Here is a 20,931-nt window from a genome sequence, read left to right on the forward strand (position 1 = left end):
CCGAGCATCAGAATGGGGAAGAAAGGTGATTTAAGTGACTTTGAATGTGACATGGTTGTTGGTATTTTAGAAACTGCTGATCTACTGGGACAACCATCTCTAGGGTTTACAACCATCTCTTGGGCAGTTCTTTGTTGATGCCAGAGGTCAGCAGAGAATAACCAGACTGTTTTGAGCTGATAGAAAGGCAACAGTAACTCAAATAACCACTCGTTACAAACGAGTACACGTACACATCGAAACTTGAGGTGTATGGGCTACAGCAGCAGAAGACCACACTGGGTGGCACTCCTGTCAACTAAGAACAGGAAACTTTTCCTTGGCACACTTTAGGCTCATTAGTACCAATTGAGCATTGTGTCAACAGCAAAGACTGTCTGAGTATTGTGAATGGAGTATTGTATACTCCATCCCTTTATGACCACAGTGTACCAATCTACTGATGGCTACATTCAGCAGAATGACACGCTATGTCATAAAGCACAAATCATCTCAGACTGTTTTTTTGCACAATGAGTTTACTTTACTCAAACGGCCTCCACAGTCACCAGATCTCAATCCAATAGAGCACCTTTGGGATGCGGTGGAACGAGAGATTCGCATCATGTATGTCAACAAATCTGCAGCAACTGCGTGATGCTATTATGTCAATATGGACCAAAATATCAGTAATATTTCCAGTACCTCGTTGAATCTATACCTTGAAGGGTTAAGGCAGTTCTGAAGGCAAAATAGTGTCCAACCTGGTACTAGTAATGTGTACCTAATAAGGTAACCGGTGAGTGTCTAAATTAGCATTTAGCTAAAAGTTTAAGATCTGCTAATATTTTTGTAACTTGTACGTGATATTACATCACAGGAGAGTTTGCAACACTTAGCCGTTGCTATTTCTAAGAAAAATGTAGCACTTTTCCCAGAGTCCACCTGATGGCTTGGTTTTCTTAAGTGGTGCTGCGAGGCTCTTGTTCTTTGATGTATAGATCTAGATGTTCTGTTCAAAAGCCAAACCTTTCAGAAACGCATCTCTGAAATGATAATTCAGTTTGAGCTCTGATTCCAACAACTCTTAAACCCACAAGGGTCGAAACAATGTCAAACTGACTTGACAACCCCAACCTGACTCTCCTAAATGGTTTTGCTGAATGCATTTGCCCCAGTCGGACTAAGAGTTTTCACAGTGTGGAATGTGGTGGAGGAGTCAAAAAGCAGAGATTGATTGTAGTGCAAATGGTTGAGTGCTGGAACATACAGACAAAAATGACTGCTGGGGATATTTTAAAACAGCCTGTCATGTGGAGTTAAGATGCTTGCTGCTTGATGTTGTTACTGGAAGTGCATTTCTTCTATTTTCTTTTATTTATTTTTTTTTCTTACTTACTTTCTTTTTTCTTTTCTTTCTTTCTTTCTTTCTTTCTTTCTTTCTTTCTTTCTTTCTTTCTTTCTTTCTTTCTTTCTTTCTTTCTTTCTTTTGTTAGAAAAGGAGACAAATTCTCATGACATTTTGTATTATGTTGTATCATTATGTAACAATGTATTATTCAGAATTGTTCATTATCCAAAATGCTCCACTGTTGGACTTACTGGTCCTGATTGTTTTTTTAATAAAATTAATATGCATTTAATAAATAAATGAATAAAAAGATCCACACATAAAACAATTAAAACAAACATATGTAAAATTATTTCACATATTTACAACAGCGTTTTCTATTAAATATTAAAACTATATATAAAATTTTTCAATAAGTCAAAAGACACTAATGACAATTTATGAATGAAACATACTTTATTGTCCACAAAAGAGGAAATTTGTAGTGGACTCATTAGGTAGCATTTCGAAATATGAATCATGCCTTGATTTTTGAATTATTAAATTAGGACAATAAAGTTTGACTTTGCTTAGGCAAATGTCTTGTCACTTAACAGAAATAATGTACAGTATAGAATATAGTCATAGTGCAGTGGAAAAAGAGATCTGCAGAGTGGAATTAATATTGTGTACGACTCTTTTCGGGCTTGGAGAACTGCATCCAAACATCTCTGCAATGACTCAAATAACTTAATATTGAAGTCATCTGCAGGACTCCCAGAGTTCATCAAAAATCTTTAAATTCATCTTCAATACTTCCTCCTTCCTTAAATCCAATCCTGCAGCACCTTGACTTTCTTTGCTTTCAGGAACTTGGATGTAGAGGCTGAAGTATGAGAAGGAGCGCTATCCTGCTGTGGAATTTGCTCTCTCCTGTGGTTTGTAATGTAATGGGCAGCTCAAATGTCTTGATACCTCAGGCTGTTGATGTTGCCATCCACTCTGCACATCTCTCACACGCCCCCTGAATGTAACCCCAAACCATGATTTTTCCTTCACCAAACTAGACTGATTTCTGTGAGAATCGGGAGTCCATGCAGATTCCAATAGGTCTTCTGCAGTATTTGTGCTGATTGGTATGCAGTTCAACCGATGATTCATCGAAGAAAAAAAATCTACCTTCTGCCACTTTTCCAAATTATCAACTAGAAGTCAAGTTATTATTTGACATTTGACCTTTGACCACTTGTTCCACTTATTCCAAGCAAATGGTGAACTCTGACCTGAAAAATTGCATCACGTGATTGGGTGAGACCAATTGAAGCTCAAAACATGACAGAAATGTAAAATAAAGAGCAATCGCTTACAAAAGCTCAGACACTAGTGTGACCGCGGCTTACAACGGCTTTGCACAGTTTAGTTCCAACCTTAATTAATCACACCTGATCAAACTAATTGAGTCCTTCAGGCTTGTTTGAAACTTACAGAAAAGTGTGTTGAGGCAGGATTGTAACTGAAATGGGTTATTCATGGTCCTTTATTTTTTGCTCTTACAGAGACTGAATGATGGGATAGACTTTTAGTCATTATTTTTATAGCTATTACTATCATAACTGTTGTAATGTTATTTTCCTTCATCTCCACTGTGATTAACAGCTTGACATTCATTTTATACAAGTCATCAATTCATAAAACTGTCTAAACATGACCTAAGATGGCAGAGATCAACCCACATGCTTCTTAGTCTACTATTACAGTGGAGCAGCTATTGAGATGCTAACTGTCAGAGCACACCGGCTGAGACTTAACAAACATATACTGCCTCCTTTGTGCTAATATTGTCAGTATAAACATCTTCAAATAGCCGGTCTCATCACCCTATCTGAGCACACATCTGTCAGGAAAGGTGTTAGCTCGTGGAGCGCTGTCAAAATATTTGACCAAGGTTACTCAAAGGTTAGCATTATCCTTCCTTCGCTAATCGTCTCTACCTCCAGGAGTCTTAGCATATCGCTTCAGGATCCTGGCTCAACGTTTACTTTCACCCCCGTCATTATACATCAACATCGGCAGTCTAATTACACATGCCTTTTAATTCATGACCGCCACAGAGCAACATCGTCCACCCCGTTTCTCCAGCGTTTGACAAATCGCCTAATATATGTATGTTCACTTGTGTGAGTTCATGCGTCGTTTAATCTCCTCTGTTTATTCTCCTCTCCCTCTTTAACCATTGGCAGATCTCCGGATGTGAGTGCTATTGTGTGTGTATGTGTGTTTCTCTCATGCTTTTCCCAACTCTTTAATTACTGTCCTCTCATGCAGGGCTGGCTCAGGTGTGTGTAATTATGCTGGTAATAAGGCCTGGAAAGTCTCCACCTGCCTCTCGCTGGGCTCTCTGGCTCCCTCACACTGTCTTTTCTCTCTCTCTTTCTCCCTCTCTCGCTCTTTTTATGCTGACAGACAGGACTCTCTTCATCTTTCTCATCATGCTGTTATGAGCCAGCTTTCTCTCTTCATGAACAAAGCATTGCGCCGATGCTTGTCCTTTTCCATCATTGTCATTGCTGTGGGTGCGCATACAGTGTTATGGCCTGGTAACACCAAGAACGATAACTATAACAATTACTATGTATCTGAGTACACAGTAATGATCTGTTTATTCTAAGCAGGTGTACTGGAGATACCGAGGATTTAAAACAGATGCTGTTTTATGATTTGTAAAAACACCAACACACATATTGTTGACTTTAAATTGAAGAGGATTTGATGGAAAATTTGTTACTCTGCTGAAAGTCTGATATTATAGGCTATGCACATAGCTGACAGCTTGTGAGCATTTATACTTGTCTGCATTGTTTATGCTAGTTTGCAATGGGGTTTGCTTTTCCCACTGTACTGAGCTTCTTTGCTGTTACTTTGAGTTTTTTTTTTGGTTTCTTGGTAACAGTTGGAAAAAAAATTCTCTCGCCAAGGCTGCTGGTGTTTCAGCGGAATAACGTATTAAAATGATAGAAAAAAAAAAGTTATATTGTGTTATATTCAATATAGCGGTTTTCTTTTGTAATGTACAGATTATTAATCATATTATCATATTAATAATTTTCAAATTATTATTATTATTATTATTATTATTATTTGTAGTAGTAGTAGTAGTAGTAGTAGTATTAAATATTATTATTATTGTTATTATTATTATTAATAGTAGTAGTAGTAATATTATTATTATAATTATTATTATTATTAATATTATTATTATTATTATTATATTAATCATATTAAATTATAATAATAATGATTATTATTGTTGTTGTTGTTGTTGTTATTATTAGTATTAGTAGTAGTAGTAGTAGTAGTATATTTATTACATTTATTAAATTATTATTATTATTATCATTATCATCATCATAGTATCATAGTAATCATGTTCATTAAATAATAATAATAATAATAATAATATGTTAATAATAATAATAATAATAATTATTATTATTATTATTATTATTAGTAGTAGTAGTAGTAGTAGTAGTAGTAGTATTAATAATAATAATAATAATAATTAATTATTATTATTATTATTATTATTTATTATTATTACTATTATTATTATTATTATTATTATTGAATTATTATTGTTGTTGTTTTTATTAAATTATTATTGTTGTTGTTGTTGTTATTGTTATTATTAATACTATTATTATTGATATTACCATATTATCATATAAATAATAATAATAATTATTATTTTTATTATTATTATTATTTTTATTATTGTTGTTGTTGTTGTTGTTGTTGTTGTTGTTGTTATTATATTGTATTATATTGTATCATATTATATTTTAGTATTAGGTATTAATTATATTAATAATTAAAAACATAAATGATGCCTAAAATAATAAAAATAATCATTTGAATATTTTTTAAATTAAAGTAAGCATTTCATAGTCTTAATGCAGGTATAGCCATTACTGTCAGCACTACTGCAAAGTGCTGACAACGTTGCCCACAGCCACTACCCATAATAAGAAATAACTTAATATAATATATGACTTTGTCAAATGAGTAATGCGATATTGTAACGCTTTCCTTTTAATAGTAATGTTCCTCAACACAGTGCGCATAGAGTTTCAGCTGCACAGCATTCGCATAATGATGACAAATTGCTTACAACCCACTCACACACTACGAGGAGCTATACCGCCACCTCTTCGCTAGATAATATTCATCATTTGTCGAAAAAAAAGTGCTGCAATGTTCCAGTAATTACAATTATCGTAAAACACACATCGCATCTGTGTCTCATTCATATCTTCCTCCTACCTTTAGGCCGATATATATGCAGGTTCGGCCCACCTCGTCCTTTTCATTACTGCTGACAGAAACAATAAGAAAATCCAAGCAGAAAGAGTGTACGTGCCACAGCCAGTGCGTCAAAGTTTTTCTGGCACAGTCCCCATGTAATTACGAGCCTGGGTGCCTGGCGGTGACAGATCGTTGGTAAGAGGGCCAGCTGAATGTCGTGTCACCTGCTGGGCTCCCGAGTCTCTGCAGCAACAGTCAAATTACAAGCAACTGTACGAGAGTGAAGGGAATGGATTGAAGCCGCTTCTACCTGGCCAGGTGCTTTTCACCTAGAAATCCTGTCGTGGCGCTGCTTTGAAATGATTGATAAGTCATGCTTATTTCAGAGACTTGGCAATTCTGAATAGCCGCTTTTATGAATTGGTGGCGCTGGCAAAAAGTAAGTAAACGATTACTAATTAATAATTATAGCAGCAATAATTGTTTGCTTATTCATTAAGTGTTTATAGCTGGTCCTTTTTTTTAAGTTTGTTTTTTCATTAACTTAGGGTCTTAAATGATTACACCATCTGTCCTAATTATTTACTTAGTTAATTCCTTTAAAATTAGCTGAAGTAAATAATGAATTGTGCTTAAGGGGACAGTTCACCCAAAACTGAAAATTCACTCACCCTTTACTTGTTGTGTAAATGTGATCACTCGATTTTGGCTTTATCTGGGGTTATCAGCTGAAAGATATGGGCCAGTAGAGGCCTTTTGCACCTGCTAGTAGGTTCAGAAGGTGTTATCATTCATCCACATGACTAATCATCTATAGGTCAGATAAGGCTGCAGCTTGAAGTTAACGAGAATTATTTATATTATTTATTAAATTTCTTATTAATTGTATTTTTTTAACGTCTACCCCAACTCTAAACCCAAACGTCACAGTAATGTAAAACAGATCTGGATTTAGATAATTCTCTATATTAGGATAGCTGATTAACCATGTGGATAAACTATAGCAGCGCTCTGTGCCTACTATTAGGCTCAGAAGGCCCCTACTGGGCCATATCTATCAGCTGATAACCACTGATAACACCCATTCAATCGAGTGATAACATTTGAAGCGAGTGTTTGTTTCATGTTTATTTATTTTTTTGATATAATTATGAAAAGCTCATTGTTTCTCCACCTCCTTCCCAATGGTCAGAGTTATAAAAAGGCGAAATTAAATATTTCGAACAATACTAAGTTGCTGCTATTGTACTTGCACATACAAGTACTTTATTCAATTTTCCTATGGAGGTCAATGGTTTAGTGTTCAATAGAATAAGTAAACTCATAAGGTTTGGAACTACTTGTAAGTGCGAGTATAATAGTAGTAACTTAGTATTGTTCAAAATAATTCATTTCATCTATTTACTTTAGTCATCACCATGCAGCTCTCACATGGTTGCTCACTGCATGGTGAGCTAAGCAGGGTTGGGTCCTATTGCTCCAAGTAAAATGGTGGGGACACTATATTGACAGTGAGCACTGTCATTTAGATGAGATGTTAATCTGGAGCTTGAAGGCGTATGGCTAAGAGGACGGGCTAGATAGCCCTTGAAACAGAGATTTTTCAGGACCACAAGACACCAAGGGGTACAAAAATTTTCCAGAATACGCCATCTACAATGGCAGCATGGCTGCACACGGAAGTCAGGAGATTAGTATTAATATTTTTTTTGTCATTATTATGAATTTTTACAACAAACAAGCACATGTTTTAATACATTTATAACAGAGTTTGTGTTTTACTGTCATGCTTTTAAAAAAATGCTAAAATAAAAAACACAAAATATTGCTATCTATAATCCCTAATAATAACTCCTTTATAGTAGTCCTACAGCATACTTTCACATCTGACACACGATGACACTCAAATCCCCTGTCAGTAAAGTCTAGTGGCTTGGAATGAATTTTTTTCCAGTGTATGCTATAATGTTAATGTTTTCTTGTATACATAGATATGGCCACAGTGTAAATACACAGTACAGTTACAAGCTTAATACCACATTATATTGTTATGATAACATGATATCAATGCCTTCAGTGAATTCCTAAAGTTAATACTTAAAAATAATGCAACTCGATTAACTACAGCAGTCGCGAATGTCGAACTCATATGAAGAAAGAGATCGGGATGACATGATGATGTCTGCCGGTGTTGTAGTGATGTCCCATTTCTTAGGGGTTAAGGGGAAGGGGTACAAAAATAGAATTTGGATTGAGCGTACAAGAAGTTTTTGCCTCATTTTATGTTACAATAGACCAACTAACTGGAAATATTGTGTTTAAAATGTAAGGTAATGTAATTCTGTGTTCACACATGGCACAAAGCATCTAGTTTGGTCCATTCGTCTCTCGCTTTTCTCTCTGGATGTTTTTCCCCTTATGCAAATTTTCCACTTCAGTTGAAATGTTTTCGATTGAGACAAATTTGACTTGCTCGCTGCAAACTCCAATGCCACACAGTTTAATATTTCTTCTATTCACGTTTGCATTCCCTTTGTATGTAATCACTTGGCAAATACTTAAATTTAAACTTGATATGTGAATTTGAGCCCGAGAGGTTTTTGGTGTTTTGGTATTGTCAATAGATGCAACATATTTTTAGAACAGCGGCAGTGTAGCAAGGTGCTGAGCATGTGTTTTACCCTAAGAGCTGAGTGGTCAACGTTTTTAACATCTCTTGACAGTTGGAGCTCTGACATTTCTGACACACGTTTCAAGAGTAGCACTTACCCTCTTAGATTGACAACTACAATTTGGTGTCATGTTTTAAATACAGTTGGAAAACTTTGCATCATAATCATCATCATTATCAGCAGGATGCAAACTGATTCTGTATGCTCTATAGCTATAAACAGAGCTCTGTGGATTGTGTTATGTTGTGTTTGGGCTTGTTTGAAAATAGTATCATTGTTTGGCTTCTACTTGATGTAATTACACCTATTAAATTCTACTAGTTGAGATGTTGTCTACAAAAGATGAAGCAAGACTTTATGTATGATACTTACAGAAGGTTCACCCTATTTCACTATGTCCCCTTTAAAAATGTCTGACCTCACTACTTGTCTGAAAATTAGCAGTCCAATTCATTGTGGCATAGCATTTCTGTGTCTATTGCTCTCTGTTACTCTGGCCGTGGTCCTTCAATCAGGGTTGAGTTATGAGCAATCTGGCCCTCACACAGCGATCTCTGCTTCCTCATTAGGCCTTCATTAACCCTCTCAAGCTGAGCTTCCACTCTGCTTACCAGTGCATGTGTTTGGACACCGTTCCCATAATCCCCCACTGCTCTGCACAGTGTACAGGAAGCACGGTTCAATGTCGGGCTTTCAGCACATTTACTGTAAAATGACATACAGGGCTCAAAGGACATCCATTGACCTAATGTGGTGCACAGACACGTTCAGGAAGAGAAACTGCTTTTGGATGTGTCAAATGTATGTCATTATTTTGACAAATACCTTCAGTGATACCTCAGTAGCTTTAAAAATGAGCCTTTTGAACCACGAGGAAGAAAGACACTTCTATGCCTTCATGCCCTTATGTCCGCCTGAGGATATATGTAATATAGAAATAAAAATATCCTCAGCAGGTTTCAAAAAATTGAGGTAATAATGTTTCAGAACTGGTTTTTGATCTCGGAATCTCAAATTAAAAGTCATATCTGGTATGTTGGTGGCTGACATATTAAGTTTGGGACTCTGGGAGGCCGATGTGATAAAAGTGATCATACGATCAGTCTTAGTCCCTCAGTAGCACTTCAGCGAGTGTGTATGTGTGCGTGTGTGACTGTGCTCAGAGAAAACTGGAGCAGTAGTGAACTTGCATTAATTCACCTAGGACAGTTTGACTTTAAATAATTAATGTTTGGGAGACTTGACTAAAGTAAGCAAACAGTCTCCAGTGGGTCTCATAAGCAAATCAACAAATGCATTAATATGCTAATGAGTTAATTAGGACTATATTTCAGCGTAATTCCCCCATCCCTGCTTAAATGTTTATTTCTATTTATATACATATGTGTGTACACATAGGTTTAGGACAGTTTAATATTGTTTGATAGAAATAAACACACTACGGGGAAAATAAGTAATGAGCACGCCACCATTTTTACCAGGAAAAAATATTTCTAGAGACACCGTTTACTGAAATTTTTTACCAGATGTTGGTAACAACCAAACATAACCATAAATGCAAAGAAAAAGATGTAATTAGTTTACAAATTAATTGCGCATTCACACTATGCTATTCGAACCATGCCTAGGCACATTTCCCAGTTCATTTGAAGAAGTGTGAGTGCTCAGTCAGGCTCAGGCGCAGTTTAGTTGGCCGGCTCTGGCCCTGTTGGAAGAGGTGTGCCAGAGTTCGGTTCACTTTGGCCTTGGCACGGTACGCTTGAAGTCTGAATGCAAAGCACGCCTAAGCCCGAAACTGGAGAAAAGACAGGACTTTTAAGGGACTGCTTCATGTGGTTTTATTAATCATTCTTACTGTTCAATGAACTCAGATTGTCGTAGCTTATAAAAAACGCAAACCCCACACTGCACGAAAGCTGCATCTTCAGCAAACCTTCGAAAGCCTGCATCAAGAGGACTTTTATGATTATTTATGAGCGCCAAAAGTGACTTATCTGTTTGGCAAATATTTGACTGTGTCACTGCATCCCAAATTACTAAAATTATATAACTAAAGAAATTTCCACTGCTGAGCGAGAGTGCTTCTCTTCTGTTAAGCTGAAGAGCGCATCATTGATGACGTAAGCATGCTCCGGCTTGAATGCAATGTGAGTGCGGGCCGTTGAGGCAAAGGGGAGGGGCGACAAGCATGCTTCGGCATGGTTCCAGGCAACTGTACACAGTTAAGTTAAACCAACTTAAATGAAATGATGCAGGAAATAAAGGTAGTGAACACATGTAGAAAGGGAGTTGAAGAAAGGCAGTGAAAGTCCAGACAGCAGCTGAAATCTTTCTGTAGTTTTTCAGCAATCCTCGGCCCTTCATTATTGTAAATGAATATTATCTGCTTAAGGCCAACATCTACATCAGCAGGAGGATGAATAGTGGACTTTTCAGCAAGACAATGATCCAAAACACAGACAAGGAAACTCTCAAATGGTTTCAGAGAAAGAAAATCAAGCTGTAGAATGGCCCAGCCAATAAACTGACTTGAATCCAATAGACTTCACATGTCAAAATCACACCTGAGCAATGCATGAGACTCCATTCTTCGTATGAGAGGCATCTTTAAGCTGCTAACATCAAAAAAGCCTTTTATATGAAGTGTTAATTACAATTTAGTAGTTCCATACTTTCTCCTTGTTTCATACTTTCTTCTGTTATTACACACAACAATTTTTTTCAGATTTTTTTTGGTTTGTTTTGTTTTGTTCATGTTTGTATTGTTTTTTTTTTTTGTTTTTTTTTTTTTGTTTTTTTTTGTTTTTTTCAAAATCTGGTTCAATTTCATGTTAACAGCCCCTATAAAAATATTATTTCCAGAAAAAAAAAAACATGACACGTTCAATACTTTCCCAGCTCTAAATGCGTAAAAAATTGGGGCATCTTATTTTAGTGTCTTTAAATTCATTAAAAATATAAATTGTGAATGTACATGCATATAAAGTGTACGACAAAACTGAGATTTCTATTTCAGTATTTTATAAAACTCAATAAACTTTTTTGCTTAAACTGAAAAAATATATATTAATATATTTATTAGGAATTGATATAGAAATAATACAAGAAACAATTGCTTGCAAATCAGTAAAACCTAGTGGTTTAAGTATAAAGTTTATAAATATGAATTTATGTACATTTCAATTGAATTATAAAATTGCATATGTCTTGAAATCATTCTCATTCTAAATGCATCTAAAGATTATTTGGAATTTAAAGTAGTTTTAGACCAGATAGCAATGTTACACTTAAACCACTTTAAAATATTGCTTTGTTTAGATGCAAATAAAAATGTTTTTGGATTTTGTATTATATAGTCTATAAAATTAAGCGTAATAAATAAATACACACTGTTTTTCTTTATCTATAGTATTAGAATGTGTTTTACATTGAGATTAAAAACTAACATTTTGATTTGTGCACTCTTTTGTACTTTCTTTCTTCTTCATTCCTCTGTTAATTTATCCTTTATTTCACCACTGGACATCTATACTCTGGGGCCATTTGGATATAAATAGCATGAGGCAGAAACGGAAAGTTCTCTCCATCTCTCCTCTATCTCTCCTAAAGTCTAGGTGCCCCACTCTCTCTGAGCATAATGTCTGAAAAAGCTGTGGATGACCTCCTCTATCAGGACCCTCACCTTTCCATTCACTCTCTGCCTGAGGGATGAGAGAAAAAGAGACAGAGAGACTCAGATGGAGTGATCTAAATAAATGCAGAAGAGTTCCCAGCAGGAAATGCTTCTGCCGTGTGTTTGCTAACACAGTGGTTCTCAACTAGTAGGACACAACACAAAAATGGGTCATGGGTCTGTTCTGTAAAAAAATGGATGATAAAATAAATAGGTAGGTTTACATAGGGCTCTGACTAAAAGACCAAAGTAACGAAGCTTTATTGTTAAGATTTGTGTCATTGTCATTGTGTCAGATTGCACACCTAACACAGTAGGCTACCTAATTGTTAATGTATATTTTTAATCACAAAATCTGTCATTTTCATCTTTAAAAAATTATTAATTGGTAGAATTTGGGTTTAGGTTTCAGATAGGTTTATGTATGCAGAATAAGATCCTCATTTTATGACTACTAATGAACAATTAATATCTTAATAATAGACAGGTAGTAAGGCAGTAGTTAATAGCATGCCCTAAACTAAAGTCTCACCAATTTTTTTTTTCCAAACCATTTTTTTTAAAATTGCATGTTACTACATTGCAATAAAAAACATACAAAGTTAAGGTCTTGTGGATATGGAAAAACTCTGCAGTTTAGTATGCATAAAATTTACTTTTTCAAAGAAGTAATATCTGTGTATAATATACTTCACAGAATCACAAAGTCCAATTAGCTATTGACAGTACACTAGTTTACACTTCTCAAGATGGAATCCTTGTTCAAAACCCATTCTGTGTTGTAAACTAAAAGGTGAGTGTAATGGAGACCAGCTAGTAAGACTTATGCAAGTAAACCTTATTCCTCTGGCCTCAAGAGTTCACTAGGGACACTGAAGGTCACTTAGGGCTGATGTCTTTAGCATGCTTGTCAGTGTGTCTCTGTCTCATTCTGGAAGCACTGGTTTGAATTCTGCATAGACCAGGGCCAATAGAACATAAGGGGTTAGATGGGTGTCATGACCCAGATGGGACTGAGGTTTGGGGGGCTGACAGTAATGGAGACCATCTATTTGAGTACACCTCACTTTCCTGACCTCAAGAGGCCCACTCATTGCTGGAATACTGGTCTTTAGTAGCTTTATTAGTGTGCCTGTCTCAGATGCTGGAAATGTTGGTTCAAATCCTGCTTAGAGCAGGGCCAGTTAACTAGAGAGCTTACATTGGTGTCATGGCCATGGGACTGGGTTTTTTTAGGGGTGAGTGTAATAAAAGCTAGGGAAAGCAGTGTCTACCTCTCTCATCTGGCCTAAGAGGCACACTAGAAGCTGGAGGTTGTTTTCTTTTGAATCCTCACTAGTTTATTTGCCACTAATGCCAGAAAGGGACTTGAATCCTACTATAGTGGAGTGAGTAAAATCAGAGATGTAAATCTGGTGCCGTGACCCAGGTGGAAGTGAAGTGAAGGGCTGAGTGTAGTGGAGGCCAGCTAACAACATCTTTGCTTATAAACATCACTCCTTTGGTTATCAAAAAGACTCCTTACTAATGCACGCTAGATACTGCGATCTTTAGTGCCATTGTTAGTGTGCTCGCCTGCCATGCTAGATGCTGGTTTAAAGTGTGCTTACGGTGGGGGAATAGATTGACAGGAGTTACATAAATGTAAATGAATAGACATTTTCATATTCTCAGAAATATGACAAGATGAAAGAAAATGTGACCCAAACCAGTTCAAGATTTCATTCTAAAGGCTTTTTTGTTTACTTGGTGCAATAACAAAATTACAAGTTTATGCTCTATTGGGCCAAAAAAATCCAGTTGAGATCCATTGACATTCTAGACTTTTCTTCTTTGTTCTCCTCCAGTCTTGAGGTTTTGAGAGAGGAACAAAGATTCCTGTGGTTTTGTTGTCCCCCTTTTTTGCCCCGGTCCTGGCTCTTTATATCCATCTTAAAGATGTATCTCATTCCCATTTTTGAGTTGAAAGGATGAAACGTGGGGAGGAAAAAGAGAGCGGCACCTTTTTTTTTCTTCTCCCCCTTGAGACATTCTCTTGCACAAAAATAAAAATGTTACTAGTCTCAAGTCAAGTCTTAACATTTACTCCAAAGGGCAGGCCATAAACTATTAATAGACAGCTGTCTGTCTGCGCAAGCCTGTAAGGGAAAATGATTTTTATATTGAATCCTCATGTGGTTTGCCAGTAAGGGGGAGAAGAGGTGGTCCGGTCTTTCGCTGTCCCGCTGGGAGTCCTGCTTTATCTCCCTCTCCATCCACAGGCAGACGAGACGAGAGAGGCCATTACAAGGCTGTCTGGGAATATTGCAATATTCAGCAAGGCGATTATCTGACGTCTCCCTGGGAGGCACATTTCCTCCATGGAGAGAGAGAGAGAGAGAGAGAGAGAGAGGGGTGTACCTGTGGCGGAGAGGGAGAGCTGATAAGGACTCTTAGAGTTGACAGAGAGGAAGTATCACCTTTCTTGGTTTTAAAGGTGGTCTTTTAGGGCAGGAATGAATATTTATAGGAACTCGTAATCTACAGGTGATCATCACAGTTTTAAACAGTGGTTTATACTGTGTAATACTTCTGTTTTGCTGTTTTAAGGGTATATTTACATGACCTAAATGTATACATTTACAGCTACTTTTTTTGTGTGTGTTTTGGCTGTTCATTTATCTAAACAGCACTTTGTGAAGTTTTGTGGAAACTTCAAAAGTGTAAATTACAAGAAAGCCCATTTGTGAAAATGGTGAGGTCATGCACATGTGTACTAAATGTCTATATAAGGCTGAAAAAGGTGCTTATAGCATAACTACAGAAACATATGTGCAATTTTTTTTTTCTTTAAAAACTGACACTGCCAACTTTTGGCCTGGCCTAGCATTTGTTTTTACAGGTATGTGCGAATGGGATCATGTTTTCTGTACATAAAACATTTTTAGTGCATTGTTGTTGAGTCAACATAGTGTTAGATTACACTCTCCATACCAGTTAAATTAGATCTATTTCCGAATGCCAGATCCTGTCAGAAAATATCTGTTTCTCTGGGTATCCAGACAAGCTGCTGAATGCCCAAACCTGTTAACCAGTATTCAATTGAATTAACAATCTCCTATCAACATAAGAGTTGACTGAGAAAGCCAGAGAAGAGCAGAATTAGGAGACGAAGTAAGAGTGATAAAGAAACAGCAGCATTTATTGAATAATCATAGTTGCGTATGTTTCAATGCTCGGACTGAAATTCCGGGAGTTTTCCGGGAGACAGAACAAAATGGGAGATGGATCTAAAATACGGATGACTCCCAGGAAAAACGAGAGTGTTGGCAGGTATGGACATTGAGACATTCTCTTACTTTAAAAAAACAAGTGTCGCTTGAATCCACAAAATCATAAGATTGTAACATGTAACATTGTAATATGAAGAAAAAAAGATTAAGCAATTATAATGGAAAATAGTGATAATAAAATAGTGATATACATAATCAAATGACAAATAATAATAAAATCAAATAACTAATAATTACTAAAATGGTATAATGATAATTATATAAATGACTAATGGACATATTAATCAATAAGTTAATTAACTGAAAAATAATTTAAAATAAACAATTGAAAATAAAACACAGCACAAATGAATGGTTGCTTACTGAAAGCAACACACACATAAGTTAGCTACAAGGATTCACAGATCCTTAGTTAGATTCTTCAAATAAAAAGTTAGATTATATTATCAGTATAATTAAGTAAAAGTCTTAATTGAGTTGAAAATGCCTTTATTATATTCTGGCCCTCTGTATATCAATTTACATGGTCAAAGTCATGAAAAGTGCAATTTTGTTTTTACTTATTTTACATATGTAAAATTTTCTTTCACGATCCTGAATCTTTGTTTATTTTCAGGTTTGTATGACATTTCAGATTCAGACTTTTAATGTAACCTTTTGAACCCCACTGAGCATATGCAAATATGTAGGAAATGTTTGTTATTGAAACATTTGCTGGATCTTTGATTTTAGTAATACAACGTATTCCCACCAGGTTGGCAGCAGTCGTCTTTTGTGTTGTTTTATACTCATGTTCACTTGAAGTCTTTGTTTTGAAAACATGGGAAGAATCAAAAGAGGGTTTTGTGTAGAGATCCCCGTTGAACTAGAGTAATCATAGAGATCTCAAGCAGGATGGCCGGTCTGGGTGGTCCGGAATGGAAAGAGATGGACTCGAATTCAGGATCCGGTCTCTGCAGTGATAAGGGAATGCTAGGAGGTTTAATGTTTTAATTTCAGTCTTGATGTTCTACCAAGTGGTATTGCAGTCTGGTTAGCCATGTTTAGAGATGTCTAGAAGTTTGAGTTTAAGTGGAGGAAGTGAAGGGTGGAGATGAATGATAAAGTGCTCTCTTCTTTTGAATGTATTTATTGTACAACCTATCTAGACCATGTTCTTAATTGAATACAAATGGGAAATAAAGCCTAAAAGTGTGTTGTTTAATTTGTACATATATCTGTTACACTGAATGAATATGCAGTATTATTTCACCTTTACTTTGAAACAGTGTTATAATGTTCTCTATGCCTTAATGCAGTGATTCCAGTTGGTCTTTGTGGATTTTTGGCCTTCTTTTCAGTGTTTTATTATTTAATTTACCCCTAAAAAAAAAAAAAATGTTAGTCTTAAGATCATCTACCTGACAAAAGTCTTGTCGTCGATCTCAGTTGTAAGAGCAACAAATAATAACTTGACTTGTAGTTAATCATTTGGTAAAAGTAGCAGCAGGTAGATTTTTCTGATGAATAATCTGTTGAACTGCATCCCAAAAAAAGACCCTTTTTAACCGGCATGGTTTCTCAAGATTCTCTCAGAAATCTGTCAAGTTTGTTGAAGGAAAAATCACAGTTTGGGGTTACATTCAGTATGGGGTCATGCGAGAGATCTGCAGAGTGGATGGCAACATCAACAGCCATTTTTGGACAAGACATTTGTGCCGCCCATTACATTACAAACCACGGGAGAGGGCAAATTCTTCAACTGGATGGCACTCCCTTTCATACTTCAGCCTCCACATTAAAGTTCCTGAAAGCAAAGAAGGTCAAGGTACTCCAGAATTGGCCAGCCTAGTCACCAGATATGAACATTATTGAGCATGCGGGGTAAGATAAAGGAGGAGGCATTGAAGTGGAATTCAAAGAATGCTGATGAACTCTGGATGTCCTGCAAGAACGCTTTCTTCGCCATTCCAGATGAAATAAGTTATTTGTGTCATTGCAGGGATATTTGGATGCAGTCCTCCAAGCTCATGGGAGTCATAGACAATATTAATTATTTTTACACTGTACCATGACTTTATATTCTATACTGTACATTATTTCTGTTAAGTGACACAGTCAGACCATGCTGTCCTAATTAATAATTAATAAATCAAGGCACAATCATATTTTATTTTGGTGAAATAAGCGTAATCTAGAGATCTTTGCCTTTCAAATAAGCCACTTCTGATACCAAATGATCAATTAGAAGTCAAGTTAACATTTGTTGTTCCTAAAACGTGGATAGACGACAGGGCTTAAAGTGTGCTCCACGATATTTGTACAAAATTAGGTTGTAATTTTTTTTTAAAATTTGGTTAAATTAAGTTTTTATAAATATTATGTTTTACTTAAAAAAATGAAATTGCTTACTGATTTATTTATTTTTATGATTTTGACAAAAGTATAGATTTTTAGCATTTGAATTTTTTAATATTGCATGAAAGGCTTTTTTTTTTTTGATGCTATCTATATTTTACATACACAAATCACAACACTGGTGTTCAGTTATGACCATATTCTTCTTTTTTCTAATGATTTGTAGTTTTCCAATGTCATTTATTTTTAAGCTTCACATAGCCTTAAAGTCTTCATCACATAAATACAATCAGTACTGTATATACATTACAGAATATGCTCATATTGCATACATTTAACTTGTATTCTTCTAACTGCATATATTTTTTTGAGTAAATGTTTTCCAAAATTATTGATATCCACCTAATGCTCTGTGTATATTGATTGAGAGTCAAAAGTTTAGCTTGAATAAATTTTGTATTACTGTTTAAGAATTATCCTTTAACAGATTTGGATTTTAACTTTAAAAAAGATTCTCTAAAATGCTGCAATGTCAGAAACGAGTCCCATGAGCTCTAGTTATGACAGGCTTGAGCACTGGGACTTTCATATTTATTAATAGCGTAGCTCTCAGCCATGTGTTTACAGAGAGATGCATTGATTTCCATTATGCTAAATGCCTCTTTTCTGCTCTTTCTACAGATCGACCGTGTCATATTCTGCGTCTTTCTGGAGACAGATTATGAAATTTACAAGAGGAAGATGTCAGATTTCTTCTCCCCAGGTACTGTATCTTCTTATTGGAATATAACTTCATTTTATTTGTTGGTTGTAACACCCACTCGACTCGATGCTTGTTACTCGGGTGTCAGGCAGGATTCGCAGTATGGTGCATCTGATTGGCCTAAAAGGATTTGTGTGATGTTATTTATTGTAGAATCACATAAATGAAGTACAGCAGGTGGTTGTTGGATTCCATTCAACCAAAGCCTCATTATGCTAATGTACCGCCTAGGTCAGTGGTTCTCAAATAACGGGCCATGGACTGGTACTGGTCTGTGGATCAATTGGTACCAGGCCGCACAAGAAATCGTTAAATATATCCATTTTTTTTTTAATCCGAGTGTGTTCGATCTTTTATTTTAAAAAATGACCGTATTCTCTCGCTTACATCTTGGTCACATGAAAGCTCAAATTTAACCCACAAGCAGCAAAATGAGTAAGAAACAGACGTCTTTGGAAAGTTTCTTTGATAGGGAGAAAAGGCCCAGTGAAGGAACAACAAACTTCCAAGGAATGGATCCGCAGCGCATTTGTCAACAAATCAGGTGAATCCTCCATGTCTGTGCAAGAAGATCAACTGATGGAGATTGCAAATGACAGCTGCCTTTTATGGGGCATTCACGTATTGCGTCTTTTCTAGAGATCGCACAAGTTTGTTATTTTCAATAGAGCTGAAATGCTTGCGCCTTCCAGATGCACCCTGTTGAATGAATGTCGCGAGCACACTGCAAGTCATGACAAGAACTGAACGATCAACTACATGCCTTGTATGAAATAACACATTTAGACTAATTATCTCGGACAAACACAGAACACCCAAACACTGCAGTGCTTTTTCTCCATAAATCAAACTTGTATCACTGTGACAGCAATGTTTTGTCAGCTTGTCATCCTCAGATGGTCGCCTAGAATCCTATTAATCACCCAACCCCCCTCCCCCAGTCTGCGGTAAATTGCAAAGTGTTGACCAGCCTGTGAAGATAAAAAGTTTGGGGACCACTGACCTAGGGGAATTGTGATTATTTTAAATGAGAAGAGTTTTAATTTCTCCTTGATATCAAGATCATAATTTATACATATATGTCCTTTTAAACCGGTATAATTTCCTTTTTTCTCTGCTTTGCAAAAAAATGAAAATGTGTTTGTCAATTTCCTCCCAAATAATTCCAGTGAAAAAAACATTTCAGAAAACCCTTCACCATAAAATGTGCTCATGAAGATATCAGATTTTTGCACGAATTTGTCTTATTACATTGAAACTTTTTTAATGAATCGTGTGTAAATGATCTCTCATTGCGGGTATCATATTATCTATAGGCATGCTAGTATAAAAGACAACCAAAGCAGCAGTTTTCCTTTACGAAGTGACATTGCCACCTACACATGTGTTATGCATAATGCAGCAATTTTTAGTCATATTCATGAATATATGTGAACAGGGATGGTTTGGCAACATTGCCATCTGTCCTACTGTACTCTAAACCTTTCAAAAATGCAAAAGAACAACAATTTCCATAAAGATTTTATGCTGCATTTGCATTGAAAGCTTCAGTCTTCAAAGATCAAAATTTTCTGACAAAAAAAGCGACCAACAGGGCGTACAGAATTTCTGCTTTTTTATGAAAAACAAGTATGAAGTGACATAAGGATGAGTAAATAAATGACACTTTTGTATATAATTTCTTGCTTCTCTAATTTTAAGACAAATTTTCCAGCCTTTCCTTCGGTTAAGTCAATATAGCTTTGCCAGGCTGCTCAAACTAACAGAGAAATGCTGCCACCAGGGAAATCAACCTTCAAATGGCTTGCTTATAGAACATTAAGCCAGGTTAGGAGAAAGCATTTCACCACAGAAAAAAAACTAAATAAAAACATATACATAATGTTTAAAGAATACATAAGATAAAATATTACAAACATAAAAAAACTACAATAAGTTTACAGTGTAAGGGGAGAAATTTGTGCATTGGAAAGTGTTTTTGCTGTCTGCATCTCACGGCTCATTAACTTAGCATTCCATTTTGTTACCAGCCTCCTTTGAGTGATTTTTGGTGTTTCCACAAACTCAATTCACAACTAAGCTCTTAGGCCCCATTTTCCCCCACTAACTGAGAATCTCAGGAAATACTCCAGCGCATGAGTTTAACAGGTGTGGAGCATTTCGCCTGCTAGTATTTCACAGTACCGATTGCTTGTCTCTGAAGTGCAATCGATGTAGCCCGGAGGTCCATATGTAGAGCATGACTCAGAGGGGCTTTGCTTCTGTCATCACCCTCAGCGATCCTGAGCCTCAACGGCAGACCCCAGATGTCTGAAGCATGCAGGACGGCACCACCTCAATGACATTCCAGCTCACACTTTTGCTTGTCTGTTTCTGGTTGGATCATGTGGTCTTTGGTGCCGGCGTTGGTTTCTGTGAGATGAACTGTCGTGTGATGGGACTTTAGAAGTCAGTTCCTTCGTTTTTTATTGCACTTTGGCCTTCTGTCATTGTCAATATGTCTGTTTTGCTTTTCTCCTAATCCTTCACTTTGTTTTTCTCTCATTTTTTTTTAAACCTTGTGTAATGTTGGGGATGTTTTCATCCACTGTGAGGTGATTTTG

The 20,931-nt window shown here is 36.1% G+C and overlaps 1 protein-coding gene across 5 annotated transcripts in view; it reads left to right on the forward strand.

Moving 5' to 3' along the window:
* macrod2 (mono-ADP ribosylhydrolase 2) overlaps positions 1-20,931 on the forward strand; it is an 862,504-nt gene that overhangs the window by 743,972 nt on the left and 97,601 nt on the right. For 2 of the 5 annotated variants that reach the window (XM_087277688.1, NM_200549.1), the window contains 1 exon segment: positions 18,247-18,328. In XM_087277688.1, the coding sequence (XP_087133814.1) occupies positions 18,247-18,328 (82 nt within the window). 5 annotated transcript variants of the gene reach the window in all.

Source organism: Danio rerio, chromosome 13, assembly GCF_052040795.2.
Source record: "Danio rerio strain M-AB ecotype USA chromosome 13, GRCz13ab, whole genome shotgun sequence".
Lineage (NCBI taxonomy): Eukaryota > Metazoa > Chordata > Actinopteri > Cypriniformes > Danionidae > Danio > Danio rerio.